The sequence below is a fragment of the Odocoileus virginianus genome, chromosome 5 (assembly GCF_023699985.2).
Source record: "Odocoileus virginianus isolate 20LAN1187 ecotype Illinois chromosome 5, Ovbor_1.2, whole genome shotgun sequence".
NCBI classification, from domain to species: Eukaryota; Metazoa; Chordata; class Mammalia; order Artiodactyla; family Cervidae; genus Odocoileus; species Odocoileus virginianus.
The window spans coordinates 13,019,584-13,039,413 of NC_069678.1; the positions used below are offsets into that span (position 1 = coordinate 13,019,584).

Consider the following 19,830-nt stretch of genomic DNA (forward strand, 5'->3'; position numbering starts at 1 on the left):
CACTTTCACTTTTCACTTTCATGCATTGGAGAAGGAAATGGCAACCCACTCCAGTGTTCTTGCCTGGAGAATCCCAGGGATGGAAGAGCCTGATGGGCTTCTGTCTATGGGGTTGCACAGAGTCAGACACGACTGAAGCGACTTAGCAGCAGCAGCAGCAGTAGAAGGTCACTGTAATAACAGCACAGAAAGGTACTTCCTACTCCTCAAAGGTGGACCACTGCCCCGTTTCTGACATATTGTTCCAAGTAACATGTACCATTGACAGCCTTTCACATCAGTACACTCAGATCTGGCTCATCATTTCTTTTCTGCCTTCTTTAAAAAAATGTAATTAATTTATTTTTGCCTGTGCTGCATCTTCACTGCTGCGGACCTTCCCGAGTTGCGGCGAGCAGGGCTACCCTCTAGTTGCGGTGTGTGGGCCGCTCACTGTAGTGGCTTCTTTTGTTGCAGAGCAGGGGCTCTAGCACACAGGCTCAGTGGTTGAGGCTCATGCGCTCTAGGGCACGGGCTCAGTAGTTGTGGCGCATAAACCTAGGTGCCCCGTGGCACGTGGAACCTTCCTGGACCAGGGATCAAACTGGAGTCTCCCACATTGGCAGGCAGATTCTTTACCACTGAGCCACCAGGGAAGCCTGTGTTTGACATTCATCTAGCATGTTCTCAAGATTCTTCTATGTTGTAGCTTATATCAGTATTTCATTCTGATGGACGGATATTCCATTGTATGGATATATCACCTTTTGTTTATCCACTTGTCAGCTGATGAGCAATGTGACTATTTCCACTTTTTGGCTATTAAGAATCATGATGCTACAAACATTTGTATACAGATTTTTTGTGTGGACATATGCTCTCAATTCTCTTGGGATTTATACCTAGGAGTGAAATTGCTGACTCATATGGTAACTCTGTGTTTAGCAAGCAACTGACAAATTGTTTCCAAAGTGACTCCACTATTTTACAGCCTCCTTAGCAATACATGACTTGTAATTTCTCCACAGCTTCACTAACACTTGCTATTACCTATTGTACTTTAGCTATCCTAGTGGGGGTGAAGTGGTATCTCATGCTTTTGATTTGCATTTTGCTAATGACTAATGATGTTGAATATCACTTTTTTCTAATAATCTTGGGACTTTACAATCTTTTTTTTTTTTTAAGATTTTTTAATTTTTGGGTGTGCTGGATCTTCACTGTTGCACGGGGGCTCTCTCCAGTTGCGGTGAGCAGGAGCTACTCTAGTTGTGGTGCCCGGGTTGCTCACTGCAGTGGCTTCCCTTGTTGCGGAGCACAGGCTCAGTAATTGTGGTCCACGAGCTTAGTTGCCTCAGGGCATGTGGGATCTTTCCGGACCAGGGATCGAACCCGTGTTTATTGGCAGGCAGATTCTTAACCACTGGACCACCAGCGGAGTCCTGAGCATCACCTCATGTGCTTATTAGCCATCCATGTATCTTCTTTGGAGAAATGGCTTTTCAAATTCTTTGCTCATTTAATTGGGCTATCTTTTTGAGTTGTAAGAGTTCTTTATACATTGTAGATATAAATCCTTTGTCAGATACATGATTTGAAAACATCTCCCACTTTTGTGGGCTTTTTTTTTTTTTTTTTTTTATTTCCTTGAAGATGTCCTTTGAAGCACAAGAGTTTTAAATTTTGATGAAGTTCAATTTATCTACTTTTGTGGCTTGTGCTTTCAGTATCTAAAGAAACCCATGCCAAATCCAAAGTCATGAAAATTTATATCTATACTTCTTCTAAGAGTTTTATAGTTTTAGCTTTTATATCTAGGTCTGTGATGTTTTAGTTTTTGTTTATGGTGTGAGGTACAGGTCCAACTTCATTCTTTCGAATGTGGATATCCAGTGTCCCGGCACCATTTGTTGAAAAGACTACTCTTTCCCGATTGAATTGTCCTGGTACCCTGCACTTAAATATGCATATATTTTAAATATTTATTTATTTGGCTGCACCTAAATATTTATTTATTTGGCTGCAGCAGGTCTTAATTGCAGCATGCAGGATCTAATTCTTCGACTAGGGATCAAACCCAGGTCCCCTGCACTGGGAGCACAGTCAGCCACTGGACCACCAGAGAAGTCCCTGCTCTTGGTATTTCTGACGTTGCAAAGTTGTCCACCGAAGAGGTGGTACTGGTATCTAGTCCCACCCATCGGAACTAAGTGCCTGTATCTCAGATTGGGCACCAATAGTTAGGAAAAGATGAACCGAAGCTCATCAGGGACCAACACTAGGGTGGAGTGGGGTGGGCTTGAATGAAGAGTGGCATGAGAGTGTGGGGTGATGGAAGTGGAAATGTTTCAGAGAAGAGAAAAGTACAGAGCAATATAAATCTGAGCAGATGGACCTGAGTTTAAAGACTTTCTTCCCCTTATAGCTGTGGAGCTTTGTGCCGTTATCTGACCTTTCAAACTGCAGTTTCATCATCTATTAAATGAAAATGGTGACTGCTTACCTTTGTAGTTGTTGTGAGTAGTACGTGTGTGTAAATATCCTGGCAATCACAGAAGCTATTGGGACTTCTCTATACGTGATGTATGTGGCGGAGATCCTGTGACTGTCGGGGAGCATCATAGTGGGACAGTGTTGGAATCATTTGGTGAATGTAAGTCTTTTAACGATGACCGAGCATGTGTAGAAACTTGGATCCACTGGTACGTGTCACTGTCACCCAGAGCGAGGCGGTACTTGAAGTCTTTGCTGTGACATGTTGAGCGGCGGGGGGAGGATGTGACAGACTGAATGTGACAGCAAGACAGATCCTGAGTGACAGAATGCAAAGGAGTGCAGGGAGGTGGGCTGCACTGGGCAGACTTGTGTGTGCCTGTCCAATAGGAGCTGCTTGGGAGTTCAGAGGGCAGGACAGGTGTCCATCTAGACTGTCCCCTCCTCCCAGCTTCCTGAAACCCAGGGGGAAAAGAGGGGGGCTTTCCTCATGGACAGGGGATTTGGGTCAGGGTGTAGAGCCCACGATACCAAGAAGCTGTGGCTCAGGCGCCTTTGGTGTTGTCATCCAAGGCTCAGGAAAAGAACCTGCTGCAAATGTGTGCAAAACAAGTGGAGGAGAGCCTGGACTGGTTTCCCTTCCTCTTGGCTTTAGTCTTCAGAGTGGCCAATAAAAATGGAATCCAAATCTAAGCATTTCTTCCTCCTCTCTGTCCCCTGGGTGAGGGAAGAGAGGAATAAACGCCATATCTCATTAAAAACCAATGAGCTCAGGTAGGCAGGGTCCACAGCGGATGCCTGCAGAAAGGTGACGGGGTTGCTGCAGGAAAGACGCCCCCGCTCACCAGGGAGGATTTATCCCAGAACTCAGGGGCCTTCTCTGCAGATGAAATAAGGGGTTAACAACAGATGTGGAGGTAACAGCTGTTTATATTAAAGTGAAATTAGAGGAGCCACAAGGACAGGAAGTTAGCTCTCAGATGCAAGAATCCTGTTGGGTGAGAGAGAAAAGGGAAAGACCTTTTTGTACCGTATGAGGCTGAAATAATGAGATCTAAACACGAGGGACCCAAGGTGACTTTATATACAAGGTATAAAAGATTGGCATGAGTATTAGTTTGAATAGGGAAATGGCAACTCTTTCTCTGAGCTCAGGAAGAAGAATAAAAGCCATGATTAAGGTTGCACAGGACAGAATAAATACCCTGGTGACCCACATGTAAAACAGATTGTAAACAAGAGAATGGGATTTGAGGTTAATGGAGGGTCATCTTGCCCAGGCCGCTGTGTGTCACAAGGCCGAAGGGGCATTAATGAGCGCTGTCCAACCGGGGTGAGGGTCGGGGTGGGAGGGTGTGAGGCATCACCGCAGCAGAGTGGCCTGGGCTTCAGCAGGACAGAACACATGCTGCTGCTGGAGCGGGGGTGGGGACAGGGAGCCCAGCCCTGGCTTGGGTCTGCAGAGAGAAAGGAGGCCGCAGGAATCAGGCCGCTGGGACAATACTTATCGTATTGGGCGGACGGCAGCAGACATTAGAGCAGTAGCCTTCGCAGGGCAAGCCCTGGGTTCATTCCTTTCCATCAGGCTGGAAAATCATGGGGTTCTGTGGCTTATAAGCCACATGGCCAGACTGGAGCCAATTAGAGACCCTGCCTGCGGGCCAGGGAGCCAGACTCCTCCCAGCTGGGGAAAGGGCAAGACTGCTTGAGCCTTGCCTGGGCCTGAGTTCTGGGTGTCTGCAGGAAAGTGGAGCAGTGCATTAGTGTTAAGAAAAGCATCCAGTGAGGTAAGAAGGGCTTGGGGAGCACCCCCTGCCTCAGTCACTTCCGCAAGAATTTCTTGTTGAGGAGGAAAATGAGAAGGTTGACGTTGACCTTGGCCTTGTTGAAGAGTTTCATGACAGCCACACCCTCGTACTGGAGCTGCAGGAGGTCCTGGGAGGGAGGGAAGGGGCAGGGAGGGGAGTTGGAGGGCTTCTCACTGTGGCCCACACAGCCTACAAAACACTGACATCGTGGAGCCATACAGAGTCATCCAGTGGTGCTGGCCACTGAAGTAGGCGTGGAGAACCCCTTTGCAGATGAGGAAACCACGACCAAGAGGAAGGTGGTGACTTGACCAAATGTCAGTTCAGGCAGAGCCAGGGCTTGAAATCATTTAAAAGGCAAAGCAGCAGGGCAGCAAGATTTGGATTTAAAATCACTGCTTCCCTGAACACTGGCCTATGACTTAGGCCAGCTTCTTAACCTTTTAGCCTCAGAGCCTGTAAAATAGGGATAATGCTGGAGAGCTTTGGAGAGGATTAAATGAGGTAGTGTGTAAAGCCACTGACATGGGATAGGCGTCAAATATTAATCTGCTCTGACACCACCACCACCAGGAGAGTGGTCTTCTGTTGCTTGGCTGAGGGGTCTGTGTCAGGGCACGGGGACCAAGAGGCCTGGGCTACACAGACCATCACTCTTGTCTTCAGGAACAGACAGTGTGGACTGGATGGGGAACAAAGCTGATATCGTCCAAGGCCCAGAGAAGCCAGGCCAGCCCTCCATCTTCAGGCTAGCACCTAAAACCCACCGGGTATCTGCAGGGCTCATGGGAGTGTCCCCTCACCTGATAGTGGAGCTGAAATCGTTCCATGTCCACACCCAGGAACTTGGCATTTACTTCAAACTTTCCCGCCTCATCTCCAGGGGTGATGTCAAAGATCACATTTCTGAAACTATCAAGAACAGGATTCCAAACAGGGACCCACTGCCTTTTACCAGGGCCACACCCCACTCTTCCACCCTGTGCTGCTCAACCCAGGCAGTGCTGCGTGCCACCCAGAGCCAGGCTTCCCTTGTGTCACTCCCTCTCTCTCTTTTCCTCCTTCCAATTTTACTTCTGCTCAGCACACCTCAGCCCTTTTCTCTGGCTGGCCCTAAAACACTGTTTTCTCTTCCAGGATGCTTTCCCAGCATCCTGTGCCTTGGGGTGTCTAGCACTGTGCCAGACCACGCCCACTGCCCTTTGCTCTCTGTCGGGAGCTGTCCTGTCTTCCCCATCATCCTAATAGCTCTTTCAGGGCAGGGACCATGCTTCTCCTCCCCTCCCATCCAGTGCCCAGGCCAGAGATCCCCCCTCCGCCTCCCAGGTTAGGGCCTGACATTCTGCCCTCCAAAGACACATACTGAGAGGTGGGAAGATCTTCAATTTCTACCAAGACACCCTTCTCCAGGAGCTGGGCAGCTGTGTAGTGGAGGGATACCTGCTTCTTCCTTTTCCCAGAACTCCTGATGAAGAAAAGGCCCAGACAGTTCATTTAACAAACTCTTCAACACCAAAGACACTAATTCTCTCGGTGGCTGGTAGAAGGAATCAGAGCCTGAGGAAGACTCCTCACTGGTGGAAGACACTTGAGCCCAAGACTCTACGAGGGAGGCTCAAAGACTGTCAGGAAGGGACCACGCTGTGCTGGGGGGCAGATGTCCATTCCAAAGCTGGTAAACAGTGGGGCAAAGGTCGACATGGGTGGGAGGAGAGGTCACAGGTCACCTTCAGAGTGCAGGAAGGGAGCACCTACTTGGAGCTGGGGCCCAGGTGGTCCAGGCAGGCCCGGATGTACTGACTGTAGTAGTCGCCCTGCTCCTCATAAAAGGTGGTCTTCATGCTCAGGCCCTGGAGTGTGGCCTGGAGCTTCAGCAGCTCTGCTTTCCTCCGTTGCCGACGCTTGCGCTGGTTGCGGATGTCCTGGGGGTGGGGGGACCAAGGGAGAAGTGAGTCGACCCTTCCTGGCAGGAGAGCCTCAAGGCCTGACTCAGGCCCAAGAACAACTTACTGTGAGGATCTTCAGGACAAGCAGGAAGAGGAAGACTTCAAGGCAGTTTTCTCTAGGAGGAGAACAACCTCAAGGATCCCACCCCAAACCCTCAAAGGATGTTTCAGGGCCTCCCTCCTACTGAGGAGTAACAGTTCCAAAGCTTGCTTTTTAGTAAAAGAGCATTTTAAGAATACTACCTTCCCTGACTAATTTTGAGACCTTTCCTTCAAAAAGGCTGTTGGAAGTCACTTGGCCTTCCCCTGGCTGGTGACAATTTTGGGTGGGCACTTCCCAGGGAGAGGCCTGCCCTTGAAGTGTCAACACCATGAACATGTGCACACACACACACACACACACACACACACATTCTCTCCCTCCCTCCAGACCGTTACCTTGGCCAGTTCGTCCACCAGCCCCTGGTAGCCGTCCCTGGCACTGACCAACCCTAGGCCCTCGAGTTGGCGCAGGTTCCGCAGGACACGCCGCTGCTTCTCTGCCAGCGGCAGGAGGGAGTGGGCCGTCAGCGAGCGGTGTCGTCGCAGAGGCTCCGGGGTCTGGGCTTCACAGGCCTGGCGTCGGCACATCAGCCGCTTGTGGGCTGCTTCCTGGGGGGCAGAGAGGCTGGAGGGGTCTAGCAGGTGCTGACATTCTGCCCCACCCATGGGTCCCCACCCCAGGGGTGGGGTGGGTGGTGAACACAAAAGTGTACAACTTCATAGACACTGAAGGGCCCCGTGGGTCAGCACAGAGGACGAGTGGCCCAGGGAGACCCAGCAGAAGTACGGCATAAAGGAGTCTAGTGGACGCTGGCTGTGACTTCCCAACGGTGGAGAGTTGTGATGGCTCCAGGGGACCTGGGGGTGTCTCCCTCCTTCTGTCTCATGGTTTGGGACAGCCTCTACTGGCTCTCCACACCTGTGCTCTGGGAAGACCCTGGCTGAGCCTGTAATCCAGCTGGTCCAACTTGCCCCTGGCCTCCCACACTTAATCACCTTCTCCTGCCTTCAGACCCTCAAGCGGCCCATTCCCTATGCTGAGCGCCAGCTCCTTGGTGCTCTTCAAGGGAGTCTGCCCAGTCTGCCTCTCTGTACCCCCGACCCCTCTGACCACTGACAGCAGGGCTGCAGCAGGACTGGTTTTCCTGCAGGGCTCACTCTTGTTTCAGTGGGGAGTAGGGAGGAGGTGCAGTCTTGGGACTCTGCAGCCTGAGGGTCTCTGGGGGTTAAGGGCAGAGGCCTCAGCCTCCCAGAGCTCGCATGACTGGTGAGCAAGGTGTCTGCTTGAGGCCGACTGTGGGCAAGGCCCCGAGAAAGGAACCAGCCGTGCTGGAGGGGGGGTGGATGAGACAGGACCTGGGAGCCAGCATGCCACTCACCTCCTCCCTGGAAGCCGAGAGGGATAGGATCTCCTGGAGGGAGTCTCCTGGGTGGAACTGCATGATGTCAGCCAGCATCTGCTTGGTGCTGCGGAAGGAGGGGAGTGATGGGGGAGAAGTGAGGGATGGGGCAGGGTCTGGCCTGGGGCTGGCGACGGAGCTGCAAGTAAGTAGCCCTGCCCTGCATGATAGCTGCCCGACATGCCTGGAGGTAAGGAAAGAGAGCAATGCAGGGAGGTGTTATGAAGAGAACGTAACCAGGAGGAAGACCCGGGTGGACCGATGGCCTGTGACACCGAACTACCACGTCTGAACACACTGTACTCTCTTATGCCTCTGTGTCCTCTGCCTACAATGCCTCCCACAAATGACCTTCTTTTGAGTCCTTTGGCTGAAGGATGCAGTTCTTCCTCCGTGAAACATTTTCCTATCCAGGTGTCCCTCTGAGTTCTCATGCACCTGACACCCACCTCCCTCTTGGTGCCCTCTGACGTGTGTTCACCTCTAGCCTGGCCCTGCTGTAAGGCCTTCCGTGGCAAGACAGAGTGAACACCCAACTCATTGGTTTATTCCATGAATGGATGTGTGGAGAGGCTGTCTTGTTGGCAGGGGGGGTCCAAGTGGTGACCTGGCTCCTCTTTTGCCTAGATGACCAGCCCGGGCCTACCGGGGGTCCTTCCTCACATTTGCAGACATGGGGTTAAATAGTTCCACACCCATCTCCTGACCACGGTTCACAAGGCCAGGGGATTGATTAGAATACAAGTTCCTTCACCTCCTGGCTGTGGGACTTTAGGTAAGTCACTTAGCTTGAGCTTCTTTCCTCCACTGGAAGGCAGGGAAACCATCATCTACCTCATTATTTGTCCCTCATGTTAAATGAAGTGTAAGAAAGTATTTGGGGGACTTCCCTGATGGTCCAGTGGCTAAGACTCTGTGCTCCAAATGCAGGGGGACCAGGTTCAATCCCTGGTTGGGGAACTAGATCTTGCATGCCACAACTAAAGATCCCACATGCTACAAAGAAGATTTCACATGGTGCAACTAAGATCTGGCACAGCCAGATAAATAAACAAACAATAAAAAAAGGCAAGCATTTGGTAGACAGCACAACATGCGAATAACCATGCTGCCAATGTCCTAACTAGTCCTTTGCCTTCAGCCACAACACGGAGCCAAAAGCTGAGGCCGCCAGAGGGAAAACAGCTGAGGCTGCAGGAAGGGGAAGGTCAGTTAGGCTTTGGGGAGAACTTTCTGGAGGGTAAGAGAGTCCAGGAAGAAGGCGGGATGGCCGCTCCAGAGCAGCCAGCTCGCTAGCCCGGGGAGTCCCAGGGGGCCAAGGCTGTGCTCCCACCTCAGAAGCAGGCTCTGGGTGTTGGTGTCGTCAGTGTCTGTCTCCAGTCCTTCAAACTTGTTGGTGAGAGTCAGGGACACTTCTAGCTTGCTCAGATCCACGTTCCCATCCGTAGCCACATTCTCCCCTGAGGCAGGTGAGGAAGGAGAGAGACTAGAACACGCACAGATGGGGCCATGCTGCTCCACGTGCCCCTCTTCCAGGAAGCCTTCCCACTGTCCCTCTGACCACCCTGAACCCTCAAGCCCTGAGCACCAACAGAAGGGCTGACACCCACACAGCTACCCCTTGTGTCCTTGGGGAGCGCCTCCTGGCTTCCTTCTGTCTGTCCCCACCTGCCCTGCCCTTCTGCTTCTGGAAGCCAACTTCCTTCCATTTCACAGCTCCTGAAATCTACCCTCATCAGAGACACATCGTGGGACCCAAAATAGGCCATTATCCCTCTGTCCTATCTCATGTGACTTAACATCACATTTATGTGATGGCATAGGGTCCTCTACATCAGTCTGTGTCCATCTCAGGACCAGGGGGAGAGAGGGAGTGTGTAGCCAGCCTCCTGCCACACATCCCAGACTGAACAAAAACTCGAGAGGGCATCTTCCAAGGCCCTGCTCATCTGCCTGCCCGCCCGCCCCAGTGTCAAGGATGGCACGTACCGATGAGGTCAGCGACAGTGGGCAGCTCCCCAAGGTCCTCCAGGAGCTCGTGCAGGGGGTCTCGGTGATCAGGGGCGATCCAGTCCTGGTGTTCCAGCAGCAGCTACCGGATGGAGGGAGTAAAGGAGACACAGAGTTTGAGCCAGGCCTTCCTTCCAGGGCCAGCCCACCCACCCATTGCCCCAAGCTTGCAGACCCTCACCCTGTGCGTGTTGACGAGCTCCCCCATGGTGATGTATACCATGGGTTTGGCCACAGCCACCATGTCCGAGTACTCATCCATTGCAAAACGCTCCTCTGGCTCTAGCACCTGGCAGGCTCGGCAGATGAACCTCCTAGCTCCAGAGGAAAAGCATGTGAGAGGGTGGGGCGGTCTGGCACCCCCCTCATGTCCTGTGCCCATCAGCCTTTCTCCCACCTTGCCAGTGACTGCTCAAGCCAACTGTGCCCCCTATCCATTGCCTCCTCTCCCAAGTGGCCCCCTCAAATCAGCTTCCTTCAATAGCCCTCTTTTCTTTTCACTAGGAATCCTTCCAACAGTCTATCCTCCAGTCCACTAACTATCCTCTGTGCCTCCCCTCCTCACAGATTTGAGAAAGTAAGTTGTGGGTGAAAGGAAGCGGTTTGTGAAAAGAAGATAGGAAGAGGAGAGGAAGGAAATGGAGAGGAACAGGAAGCCGGGACCAAGACCTGAACTTGAGGTGCGTCTCTTCCAGATAGTCATTCAAGACACGCAGGTGCTGGCTCTCCCTGGAGAAGGCCTTGCCGGCCGCAGCATGCTGCAGGACCTGAGCCACAGCCCCCAGGGCGTGGCGCTGGGGGGCCGCCAGCGCGCCGCCCGCTGCCATGGCCACAATGTCAAAGGCGTCGGGGGCCACAACAGCCGGGTTCAGGAAGCGGTAGTACAGAAGGTTCCCCACCACCTGAGGGCAGAGGAGATGGTCGTAGAAGCGCCTGTGGTCCACCTCCATAGCCCCAGCCCCGCTCTCCCAGCTCAGCAGGTTGGAAGGACCCCCTGGGTCAATCCCATCATTGTATAGAAAACAGACCCAGAGCAGCCCAGCAACTTGCTCAGGGTCACGCAGCAAACGTTAGCCACAGCTGGGACTGGAACCCGCTCTGACAGGCCCAGGGTTGTCTACTGTTAATCCCTGTCCTGAACGCCTTCCCGTCTGCCACCTGAGCCCTGTTGGTGAGCCAGGCTTGACTGACAGGGTGGAGAATATTCGCCTTCTTGGCGTTTTATAGCATAGGTTTTTTTTTTTTTTGGTCCTTTGGTCTCATTCTGGGGGTTCACAGCCAACATCAGGGCAAAGCAGAGCTCTCAAGGTGGGGATGGGTGACAACACTTGCCTTATGGATCTCGTTCTCTGTGGCGTCGGGGAACTTCTCCGCCAGAGTTGTCTTCAGGACCTTGGCCACGTATCGCATCCCGTACCTGGGGCCAAGCAATAGGTGCACTATGGCCCTGCCCCCACCCCAGCATGAGGGCCTGAGTGCCCACCTCTCCTTCCCTGGGCGTAGCCACACCAGAGCTGGCCCTCCACTTCCGACAGCCAGCTCCCTGCTGCTTCCTCCAAACATCTCTGGGCCTTGTCCCTCCCTCATGCCCTTGTGTCAGCACCCAGGACCAGGGCCCAGCCAGCTCTCACGGAGCCTCTAGCCTGTCCCCAGAGCCTCTTCTTTGGCCCCCTTTAGTCTCCCCTGGGGACACCCCAGATCCCAGTGTCCATCCTGCCTTCCCCACAGAAGCAGCTTGAGCCTGTACGTTAGGTGTCTGATACCTACAGCCAGAACCCCACCCCAGGACAGCCCAGGAGGCTCTGTTATCACAGAGCATCTGTGAGGGCCTGGTCTGGGCTAGAGGCAAGCCCAGGAGGACAATGAACTGGAGTAGAAGCATCTGGTCCTGACTCCACCACTAACCAGAGATGTCAGCTCAGGCCACTGTGCTCCCCTTACAAGTTTATTCCCTGGTCTGGAAAATGGGACTGTTCATTCTTGCCCTCTTTATCTCCTCGGGCTTTCGCGAGGCTCAAGTAAAATTATTTTTGTGAAAGTAATGATAGAGCGCAATTCAAACGGCTTCCCTGGTGGCTCAGACGGTAAAGTATCTGCCTGAAAGGTGGGAGACCTGGGTTCGATCCCTGGGACCGTATTATTATTATTCCTATTATGGATGTGCCACATACAAATTTAATTAAATACTTTACAAAGCTATTGCCTCCTCCTGGGGTGCCAGGGAGAGAAGTTTACAGCTCACTGTGTGCTTTCCTTTATCAGTCCTAGGACAATCTTCTCTGAATCCTAATTGTAAACCCTTAATCCAGTCTTCCAGGTCTGGGAAGCAGGGACATGAGCTCTGTGGGCTCCCCTCTCCCGCATCCCCACCTTGCCCCAGGCACCTCTGAGTACCAGAAAGGCTGGTTGGCTGAGTGAAGATCTAGAGGAGACCCACCTTGTCAACGTTTTCAATCATTTGCTTTTCAGAAAATAATTATTGACTAAATTTTAAGAAAGGAAAGGACTTTCATAAAGTGCTTTACTGGTGTGAAGTTTTCTTATTTTTGACTCTACAGACTGAAGAATTTTATATTTCCCACCACTACGTTCAGACAATCACGTGTCCCCATAATCACCTGAGGTTCCTTTCTCTGGCCCAGGGATGTCTTGACTGCCCACTAGAACCATGTGTGCTATAATCCAGCACAGGTCTCTAGCACGGGCTTCGAGCCTTCTCCACCCACCTCCTGGAAGCCCTCGAGCACCCCCAGCCCAGTTTCCCTCCCTGCCTGCCACCCTTCAGGACTGCTCTGCTCTCCCCACCATGCCCGAGCCTAGGCAGATCCATGCCTAGGCTGTTGCACATACGGAATTTGGTCCACAGATGAGATGATGGCTGCAAGAAACTTATCAGTCATGGCGAGGAGGTTGCGGAGGGAGATGTCCAGTCGTCTTTGGACCTCAGGGTGGCTCAAGGCCTGCTCTGGGGTGACATCATAGGGGAGGTGGCTGTGGGCAGAGAGAGACAAGCTATCAGCCAGAAACCCCTCCCAAGGTCTCCCCTTCCTGAGGCTCCACCCCTTAAGCTCATCTCACAACAAGATCTCATACATCCTTGCTGAGGGCAGCCCAGGGCTTAGGCCAGAATAAGAGCAAGGACTCAGAGAGCACTAGAGTGATGTGGGTAGAAGAGATGAAGCACCTATGGGGAGGTGGAAGAGTGTAGGAGGAAATGGAGGGCCTGGGGTCTGTGGAAAGATCCCAAGGGGAACCAGAGACCACGGCTGCCCTGCACAACTCTGGTAGTTGTGGGGATGGTGAAGGCTGGGCCAGGGCCTTGCAGTACCCCACCACCCATATGCCTGTGTGCCATCCAGAGAAACCACTAGCACTGCCTACTCTCCTCTGTGGCTCCATCTCCCTAGTTCCTATGCACCTCAGTTAATACCTCCAATCTAGAAGGCCAATTTATTTCTTCCACTACCTCATTTGCCTATTCATCTATAAATCTGAATATTCAGTTATACACCTATCAATAAGGAGTCCTATCCCAGCTCCCAGTATATCTGACAAATCATTTGCAAGCACTGACACAGCAATTATACACATTTGCATATTCATCTGGGCTTACTCCATGTTAAGCGCACCAGGTCCGGTGTCATTTACATCAGTTCCATGTTAATTACCAGAGGGGGTCTAAAAGGCTACCTTATTTCATCCTATAGGGCTGGTGTCATATTTACATAAATCAGCAAGCTCATTTATATGCCACCTTCAAAGCACACTCAAGCTTCCCCAGTGAGGCCCAAGACCAAGCTGATCAAAGACAGCTCTTCCTCTGCCCATCTGCCCACCTGCGCTGCCCTGTCTGGGCCTCAGTCTGGTTGATCCAGCTCTTGTATAGGTGGACAGGGTCTGTGTGGATGCTGAGCATCTTGTCCTCCAGCACGTCCTGGATCACCTTGCCCAGGATCTCCCGCAGGGCACTCTGCCCCCGCCCGTTCCGATAGAATCTCACCACCAGCCTCACCACAGTTGGGTTGCCTGTCACCATATCCTGGGGCTGCTCCACCTTTGATCTGTGGATTGAGAGGTCATTGAAGCTGGTCTCTTGCTTTGGTTTAGAAGAGCTGCTTTTCCTTTTGAGATTTTCTTTAAAGCTTGTGTTGGCATCCCTCTTCTTAAGGACAGTCCTGTTACCTCTCTCAGCTGTGATGTTAACATGTCAGCACATGTCCTCCCCCCGGGCTGTCCCAAGAGATGCTTTGCCTCCATGGGAGGCAGAGAAAAGAGGTCTTCTGAGTCCATTTCTACCTTCAAACCTCAATAAAGGTTTGTCACCTTGTAAAGGAGCCAACAGTGGCATCTCTTAACCCCTTCTCTTCCCATTTTTTTTTGCTTCCAGAAAACCTACTTGATTTCCTCTTGGAGTGCTGCCTTGAACAGCTGGAGCAGGAGATAGGCCTCTCGGCTGTTGGAGGCATAGTTGTACAGACTGAAAATCACAGACTCCATGAATTTGGTGGTTTTGTTCTGAGGCATCTGAAAGATCAGCTTGGCCAGGTAGATGGGTTGAGTCTGAAAGGAATGGGGAGATAGGAATGGCTGATAATGTACCTCAAGGACTAGTGACCAGATAAAGAAAGGCTTTGCTGACTGGAACGAGGAATAGAGAGCACTGCTACACTTTCTCAAGGGTACTAGGAACATTACAGATAAATGAAAGGAGGCAGTCTCTTTCCATGGGTACAGAATATTAGGATGGCAGGAAAGGACTCCTGATATGCAGGTGAGGGCTTAGACATGAAGGCCTCAGGTCCCAGGGCCTCAGGAGAGAATACAGGTGTCTCCTCCCAAAGCCCTCTGCTCACCTGGAGCAGGTAGAAGAGGTGTTGGTAAGCTTCTAGCTTCTGCCGTTTCTCTTTGCTCAGTGACTTTAATCCCTTCTGCTTATCCAGAACCATCATATCCGACAGCTGTTCCTTATTCTTCTTGGTCAGCTTCTTGCAGTGGGAGACCACTTCCTGCCGGGGCAGGGGAGCAGGTGATGCAACCCATTCAGGCCAGCACAGAACACAGAACATATGGTCTAGAGTCAGTGCTTTGAAGAGCCTGGGCTTTCTGCTGTTCAAGGTATTCAAGGCATGAGCCAGGAGAGATAAACGGTTCTCGGATGAGGAAGGGCCTCCTACTGTCCTGAGACTCCACCTGGCATATCTGCTCTCACCAGGTGAGTCTCCAAAGAGACATGGGTTTCAGGACTGAGGCGGCAGGTCTATTCACTCCTGCTCTTACTTCTCATTAGCCTGTTGTACAGAGTTGAGGTGGAGATATTGCTGAGTCACTTCTACCTCATCACAGCATATATGTATGGTAACTGACAGGTTAAGGAGTTTCATATCTATTTTTACATTTGCCCTGGTGAGCACTCTCATTATTCCCACTTTACTAATGAGGAAACAGACCGAGAGGTTAAACAACCAGCCTCCAGTCCCATCACTAGGAGTCAGCAGAGCCAGGCATTACAATTTTATGTCCAATGCTCTTTCCATTATATCATGTGCCCCCAACAAATGACTAGAAGGGCAGAGGACAGCTGGAACAAGGATCTGAGCCAGATGATAAAATCTAGACATTCAGAAAATATCTGATTAGCAACCAGAGAATGGCCAGCATCAGCTCTCCAGAGGCCGCTAGCTAGATTTCAGGTGGGCCCCTCACCTGCAGGGTGATTCGATTCTTCACCAGCAGGCCAATCTTAATATCCATGAGATTGAGGTCCTGTTCCAGCTGCTGATTGGACCGGATCTTCCTGACCACCTCTTCCTGGAGCTTCAGCAGCTCTGCCTCAGCCAAGAAGTCCTCCTGGCTTTGATTCAAGAGGTGGGCAAATCTGCGTACCACACTGAGTGGGGGATGGGGTGTGTGGACTGGCAGCAAGAGAAGCGGTGCCAGGATTAGATTAGACATGTCCTCACCAGACACTTCCTTGCTGCCCTCTTCACCAGTAGCCCCACCCTCAGTGTCCATGCTGCTTGAAGCTAGCAGGTACCCAACTCCAGTTCTTTTCTAATAGTTCTGCCTGCAGTTGGAGGGCAGTGGGCAGCATTCCGGCCAGTCCCGTCTCTGAACTCCTTGTCTTATAACCAGAGGGGGACACAAAAGCTGCCTTCCTCTGCCTGGGCTCCCCCCCACCACCTAGGCCTATCTCAGCGCCATCTCACCCCAAAGTTCAGAGCCCTAGCAGCCTCTGATGATCCCCTCAGTTCAGTTCAGTTTGGGCCTCCCTATTCTGATTCATTCCCCACTCGTGCCAGGTTGACTTACTCATCCTTCATCCTGAGTTCACTTCCACCTATCAGCCTCCACGCAGCCCTGCCTGACCTTCATGCAACAATGGGTTTTACAATATAGGGAGATCAGAGCTAGATGGATTCTCCTTGACTCTCTTTTGGAATGAGCATTTGAGCAAAGAAGAATCTCGGGGCTAAGCTACAGGGAATAACAACAAATATCCTGAATATTTATTGGAAGGACTGATGCTGAAGCTGAAACTCCAATACTTTGGCCCCCTGATGAAAAGAACTGACTCATTGGAAGAGATCCTGATGCTGGGAAAGACTGAAGGTAGGAGGAGAAGGGGACGACAGAGGATGAGGTAATTGAATGGCATCACCAACTCAATGGACATGAGTTTGAGTAAATTCTGGGAGTTGGTAATAGACTGGGAGGCCTGGCGTGCTGCAGTCCATGGGAGTTGCAGAGTTGGACATGACTGAGCGACTGAACTGAACTGACTGAAGACATACAATTTTCACTATGGAACAGAAACTGCTCTAAGTGCTTTACATACTTTATACACTGTAACTTACTGATGGGATCACTCAGGCACAGAGAGAGTAAGTAACTTGCCCTAGGCTACACAGCTAGTAAGAAATAAAAGGGTGAGATGTGGAAGATGAACAAAACTAGGCCTGGTCCTTAAAGGCTATTCAGTGAAGGAAGCAGACAATTAAACAGCTCACTACAGTGTGATTTAGTGCTCTGAGAGGGGCAAGCATGGGGACCTTTGGGAAAGTAAAAGCGTGCCACCAAAGGCCATGTCTGGAGCATGGAGTGGAGGGTGCAAGGGGTGAGGGACAGGGCGGGGGTCAGTGAGGCCAGAGGTGCAGGAGAGGCTGGGTCAGAGAGTTTCGGAAGCTGCACTTAGGAGGCTGGACTTTATCCCCAGGGCAGTGAGGCACCCTGACATGTTTTAAGAAGGAGAGTGATAAGATCACAAGGTTTAATAAACTAATCTGGCTACTGCATGGAGGACAGATCTTTGAGGAGTGAAGAGTGGTGGAACCAAAGACAACTGATGGCATCTTGAATTCATTGTATTCAGTGAGATACAGCACTTAACTCATTTGATCCTGGCAACAACTCCAGCAACAACCTGATCCTTATCTCCATTTTATAAGTGAGAAAGTGGAGGCAATAAAGAAGTTCAGTAACTTGCCTAGGGCCACATGGCTAGTAAGTGGCAGCTCCCTACATGGAGTGGGGGGGTAGGGTGTGGAAACAAGTTCTTCCAGAAAAACTATAAACTAAAGAAGAAAAAGAAGATAAAGGATGCCTCCAGGGCACTTGCGTTCATGCAACAGCAAGACAGAAAACAGAAATGGCCAAGCTGGGGAGAGGTAAGGAGGGAAAAGCAGCTAGTTGCCCAGAAGCCAATGGGCCGAGTTTCTGTGGTCAGAGAGGTGCCCGGGCATCCCCGCCACGGGGCCAGGTGAGAGGAGGGACTGAGGCGGTGCAGGAGATGATTCCTGGACAGTGTACACAACCCGGAAGCCCAGAAGCGTAGTCTCGGGCCCGGGAAGCAAAGGGGCCTACCTCTTCAGGAAGCCCAGGGCGGGAGGCCTACCTGGAGATGGACCACTAGTCCACTTCACCAAAGGGAGGCAGACTTCCAAGGCTGGGCTTTGACACAGGAATCAAGAGGGCCCTGGAGGACCTCTGTAAGACTTTAGGGGGATGCTCAATTATTGGGAACCATGGGGCAGGAAGATGGAACCCCCTCAAGTTCCCCAGGACTGCAGAAAGGACTCCAGGTCTGCCTTCCTGTGGGTTGGGCCACTAACGGGGGAAGAGTCATGGGTCAGGGAAGAGGGCAAAGTGGGGAAAGGCTGGAACTATAGGGAGAAGAGCCTTTTCTTCCCTTTCCCCTTCTCTCTTCTTTTTTGCTTTTTTGACTTGTGTCATAGTAAGAGGAAGAAAATCAAAGCCTGGTACAGACAGGAGCTGGTTCAAGGGACTTTTCCTGTGATGAGGCTATCTGCTGCTGGGGTGGGGCAGGGAGGCTTTTGTCACCAGCCCTGTTCCACATTCCTGCACAGACAACTAGTAGCTTCCCCTAACCTGCTGTGTGGCTCCAGGAGGGCTACCTGGACCTGCCTGACTTGCAGGGGACTCCTATCACTCCCAGCAAACTGGGGGATTGGCAAAGGCAGGAGCACACCTCCTCACTCCTCGGCCCACTTTGGGTCCTACGGTGCACGCTCAAGGTTGTAGGCGTTAGCTGTTGGTGAGAAAGGCTCAGGAAGGTCAGACCACTCCTCCAAGGCCCCAGTTTAAGAGGTGGTTCACCGCCTCGTTCACTGCTGAAAGCCAGGAAGCTCGCAAGGACAGTCGCTTGCATAGACAGAGGAGGGAAACCAGGCACTTTACCTAACATCCTGTAGTCATCCCGGGCTTTCCTGGCTCGGAAAAATGCCTGGATCTTCACGATGGAGTTAACCTGTCATGAATGCAGATGGAAAAAGGACTGTTGGTGGCCCCTGCCCTGGTTTCATGGACAAAGGTGGGGTCCAGGGACAAGGGGAGCAGAATGACACTCACATTCTTCTGGAAGTAGCCCAGACGCTTCCGGTATCGCCTCCGAACTGCCCACATCCGGGCCCAAGCCTGGATCTGGGGGCAGAGACAGACTGACTCAGAGCCCCAGGCTCAGGGCCCGCCCTTAGACCCAGGCCAATTCAGCCTCCTCCAGAGCTCATGGGAGGTGAGAAGACTAAAAACGGTTTTCAGAGGGTCCTTTAAGAGAGCCAGGAACCCACCCAAATCACGGGAGCTACCTTGATGACAGCATTTGTGTTCGCTTTTAAATATTGCAACCGTTCCAGGTAAATCTTCCGCTGTCTGTAACCACGCCAATGAGCCTGCCAATCAGAAGGGGGAAAAAGATGACCCCAGCTGGTCCCGATTGTCCTGAAAAGCTTGTGGGAAAAGCCTCGTTCTGGACTCTCCAGAAAAGAGTGGTGGGGAGGCAGGAAAGGAGAGTGGAGAGGCAAATTTGGCTCTGTCCTCAAAGAACTGCCAATTTCATGGGGAAGACTAAATATCTGTATGTAGCCACTCAAGCCCTCTGCCACCCTCCCTGGACCCAGCAAACACGTACCCGTGCAGACAAACTCTGACGTATGCACTATGCAATCAAACATACATTCATAACCAACACCTCACAGAAACAAGTGTTAAGACACAAGCTTAAAAGATATCAGTAAAGCATACACTTACCAACTTCACCACAGCATGTACCATATCCCTTACAACATACTCATCCACCCATAAAAGCACTACCCATAGGACTTCCCTGATGGTCCAGTACTTAAGAATTTGCCTTGCAATGCAGGGAATGTGGGTTTGATCCCTGGTCAGGGAACTAACATCTCATCATGCCATGGAGCAACTAAGCCTTTGTGCTACACCTAGAGAGTCTGTGATCCGCAATAAGACCTTGCATGACACAGCGAAGATCCTGTGTGCTACAATTAAGATCCAGTGCAGCCAAATAAATACATTTTAAAAAAACCTACCCACACACTATCACACAATCCAAAGTCTGGAGACGTGCATGGTGGCACAGCTGGAAAGTGAGTGCAGGCACAGAGCTGTGTGCCCACCATCTCTGCCAGTGGCCAGCTGGTCATTCGTGTTCTCATAACTCACGCTTCTCTTCACAATTCTACCACTTAGCTCTGAACCTCAGGCCTAAGCAAATCTTCCCTCCAAGGTCCCCAGGAATTCAGCTGTCAGGCTGATGGCTTTTCCTTGCTGACTAGTCTGCTGCAAAGGCGTCTCAATGACCCTCTCCTCAATAATCACACTCGCTTTGGTCTCTAAGAC

General features: G+C 51.5%; 1 protein-coding gene and 1 non-coding gene across 5 annotated transcripts in view; one reads left to right on the forward strand and one right to left on the reverse strand.

The window, feature by feature from the left end:
• Positions 1–3,531: 3,531 nt before the first annotated feature.
• The window catches only part of IQGAP3 (IQ motif containing GTPase activating protein 3), a 55,124-nt gene continuing 38,825 nt past the window's right edge, over positions 3,532–19,830 (reverse strand). For all 4 annotated transcript variants that reach the window (XM_070467511.1, XM_070467510.1, XM_020910803.2 and 1 more), the window contains 19 exons: positions 18,780–18,863; positions 18,544–18,615; positions 18,373–18,442; positions 15,382–15,590; positions 14,532–14,684; positions 14,075–14,238; positions 13,515–13,739; positions 12,529–12,669; positions 11,011–11,095; positions 10,348–10,580; positions 9,860–9,992; positions 9,658–9,760; positions 9,002–9,128; positions 7,648–7,735; positions 6,665–6,877; positions 6,036–6,202; positions 5,644–5,745; positions 5,084–5,192; positions 3,532–4,407 (listed from right to left, as the gene is read on the reverse strand). In XM_070467511.1, coding sequence (XP_070323612.1) covers positions 4,294–4,407; positions 5,084–5,192; positions 5,644–5,745; positions 6,036–6,202; positions 6,665–6,877; positions 7,648–7,735; positions 9,002–9,128; positions 9,658–9,760; positions 9,860–9,992; positions 10,348–10,580; positions 11,011–11,095; positions 12,529–12,669; positions 13,515–13,739; positions 14,075–14,238; positions 14,532–14,684; positions 15,382–15,590; positions 18,373–18,442; positions 18,544–18,615; positions 18,780–18,863 — 2,592 coding nt within the window. In that variant the 3' untranslated portion in view covers positions 3,532–4,293. The remainder of the gene's footprint in view (positions 4,408–5,083; positions 5,193–5,643; positions 5,746–6,035; positions 6,203–6,664; positions 6,878–7,647; positions 7,736–9,001; positions 9,129–9,657; positions 9,761–9,859; positions 9,993–10,347; positions 10,581–11,010; positions 11,096–12,528; positions 12,670–13,514; positions 13,740–14,074; positions 14,239–14,531; positions 14,685–15,381; positions 15,591–18,372; positions 18,443–18,543; positions 18,616–18,779; positions 18,864–19,830) is intronic.
• Positions 8,556–8,628, forward strand: TRNAW-CCA (transfer RNA tryptophan (anticodon CCA)). The gene has a single exon. It is a non-coding gene; the product is annotated as a tRNA-Trp (tRNA).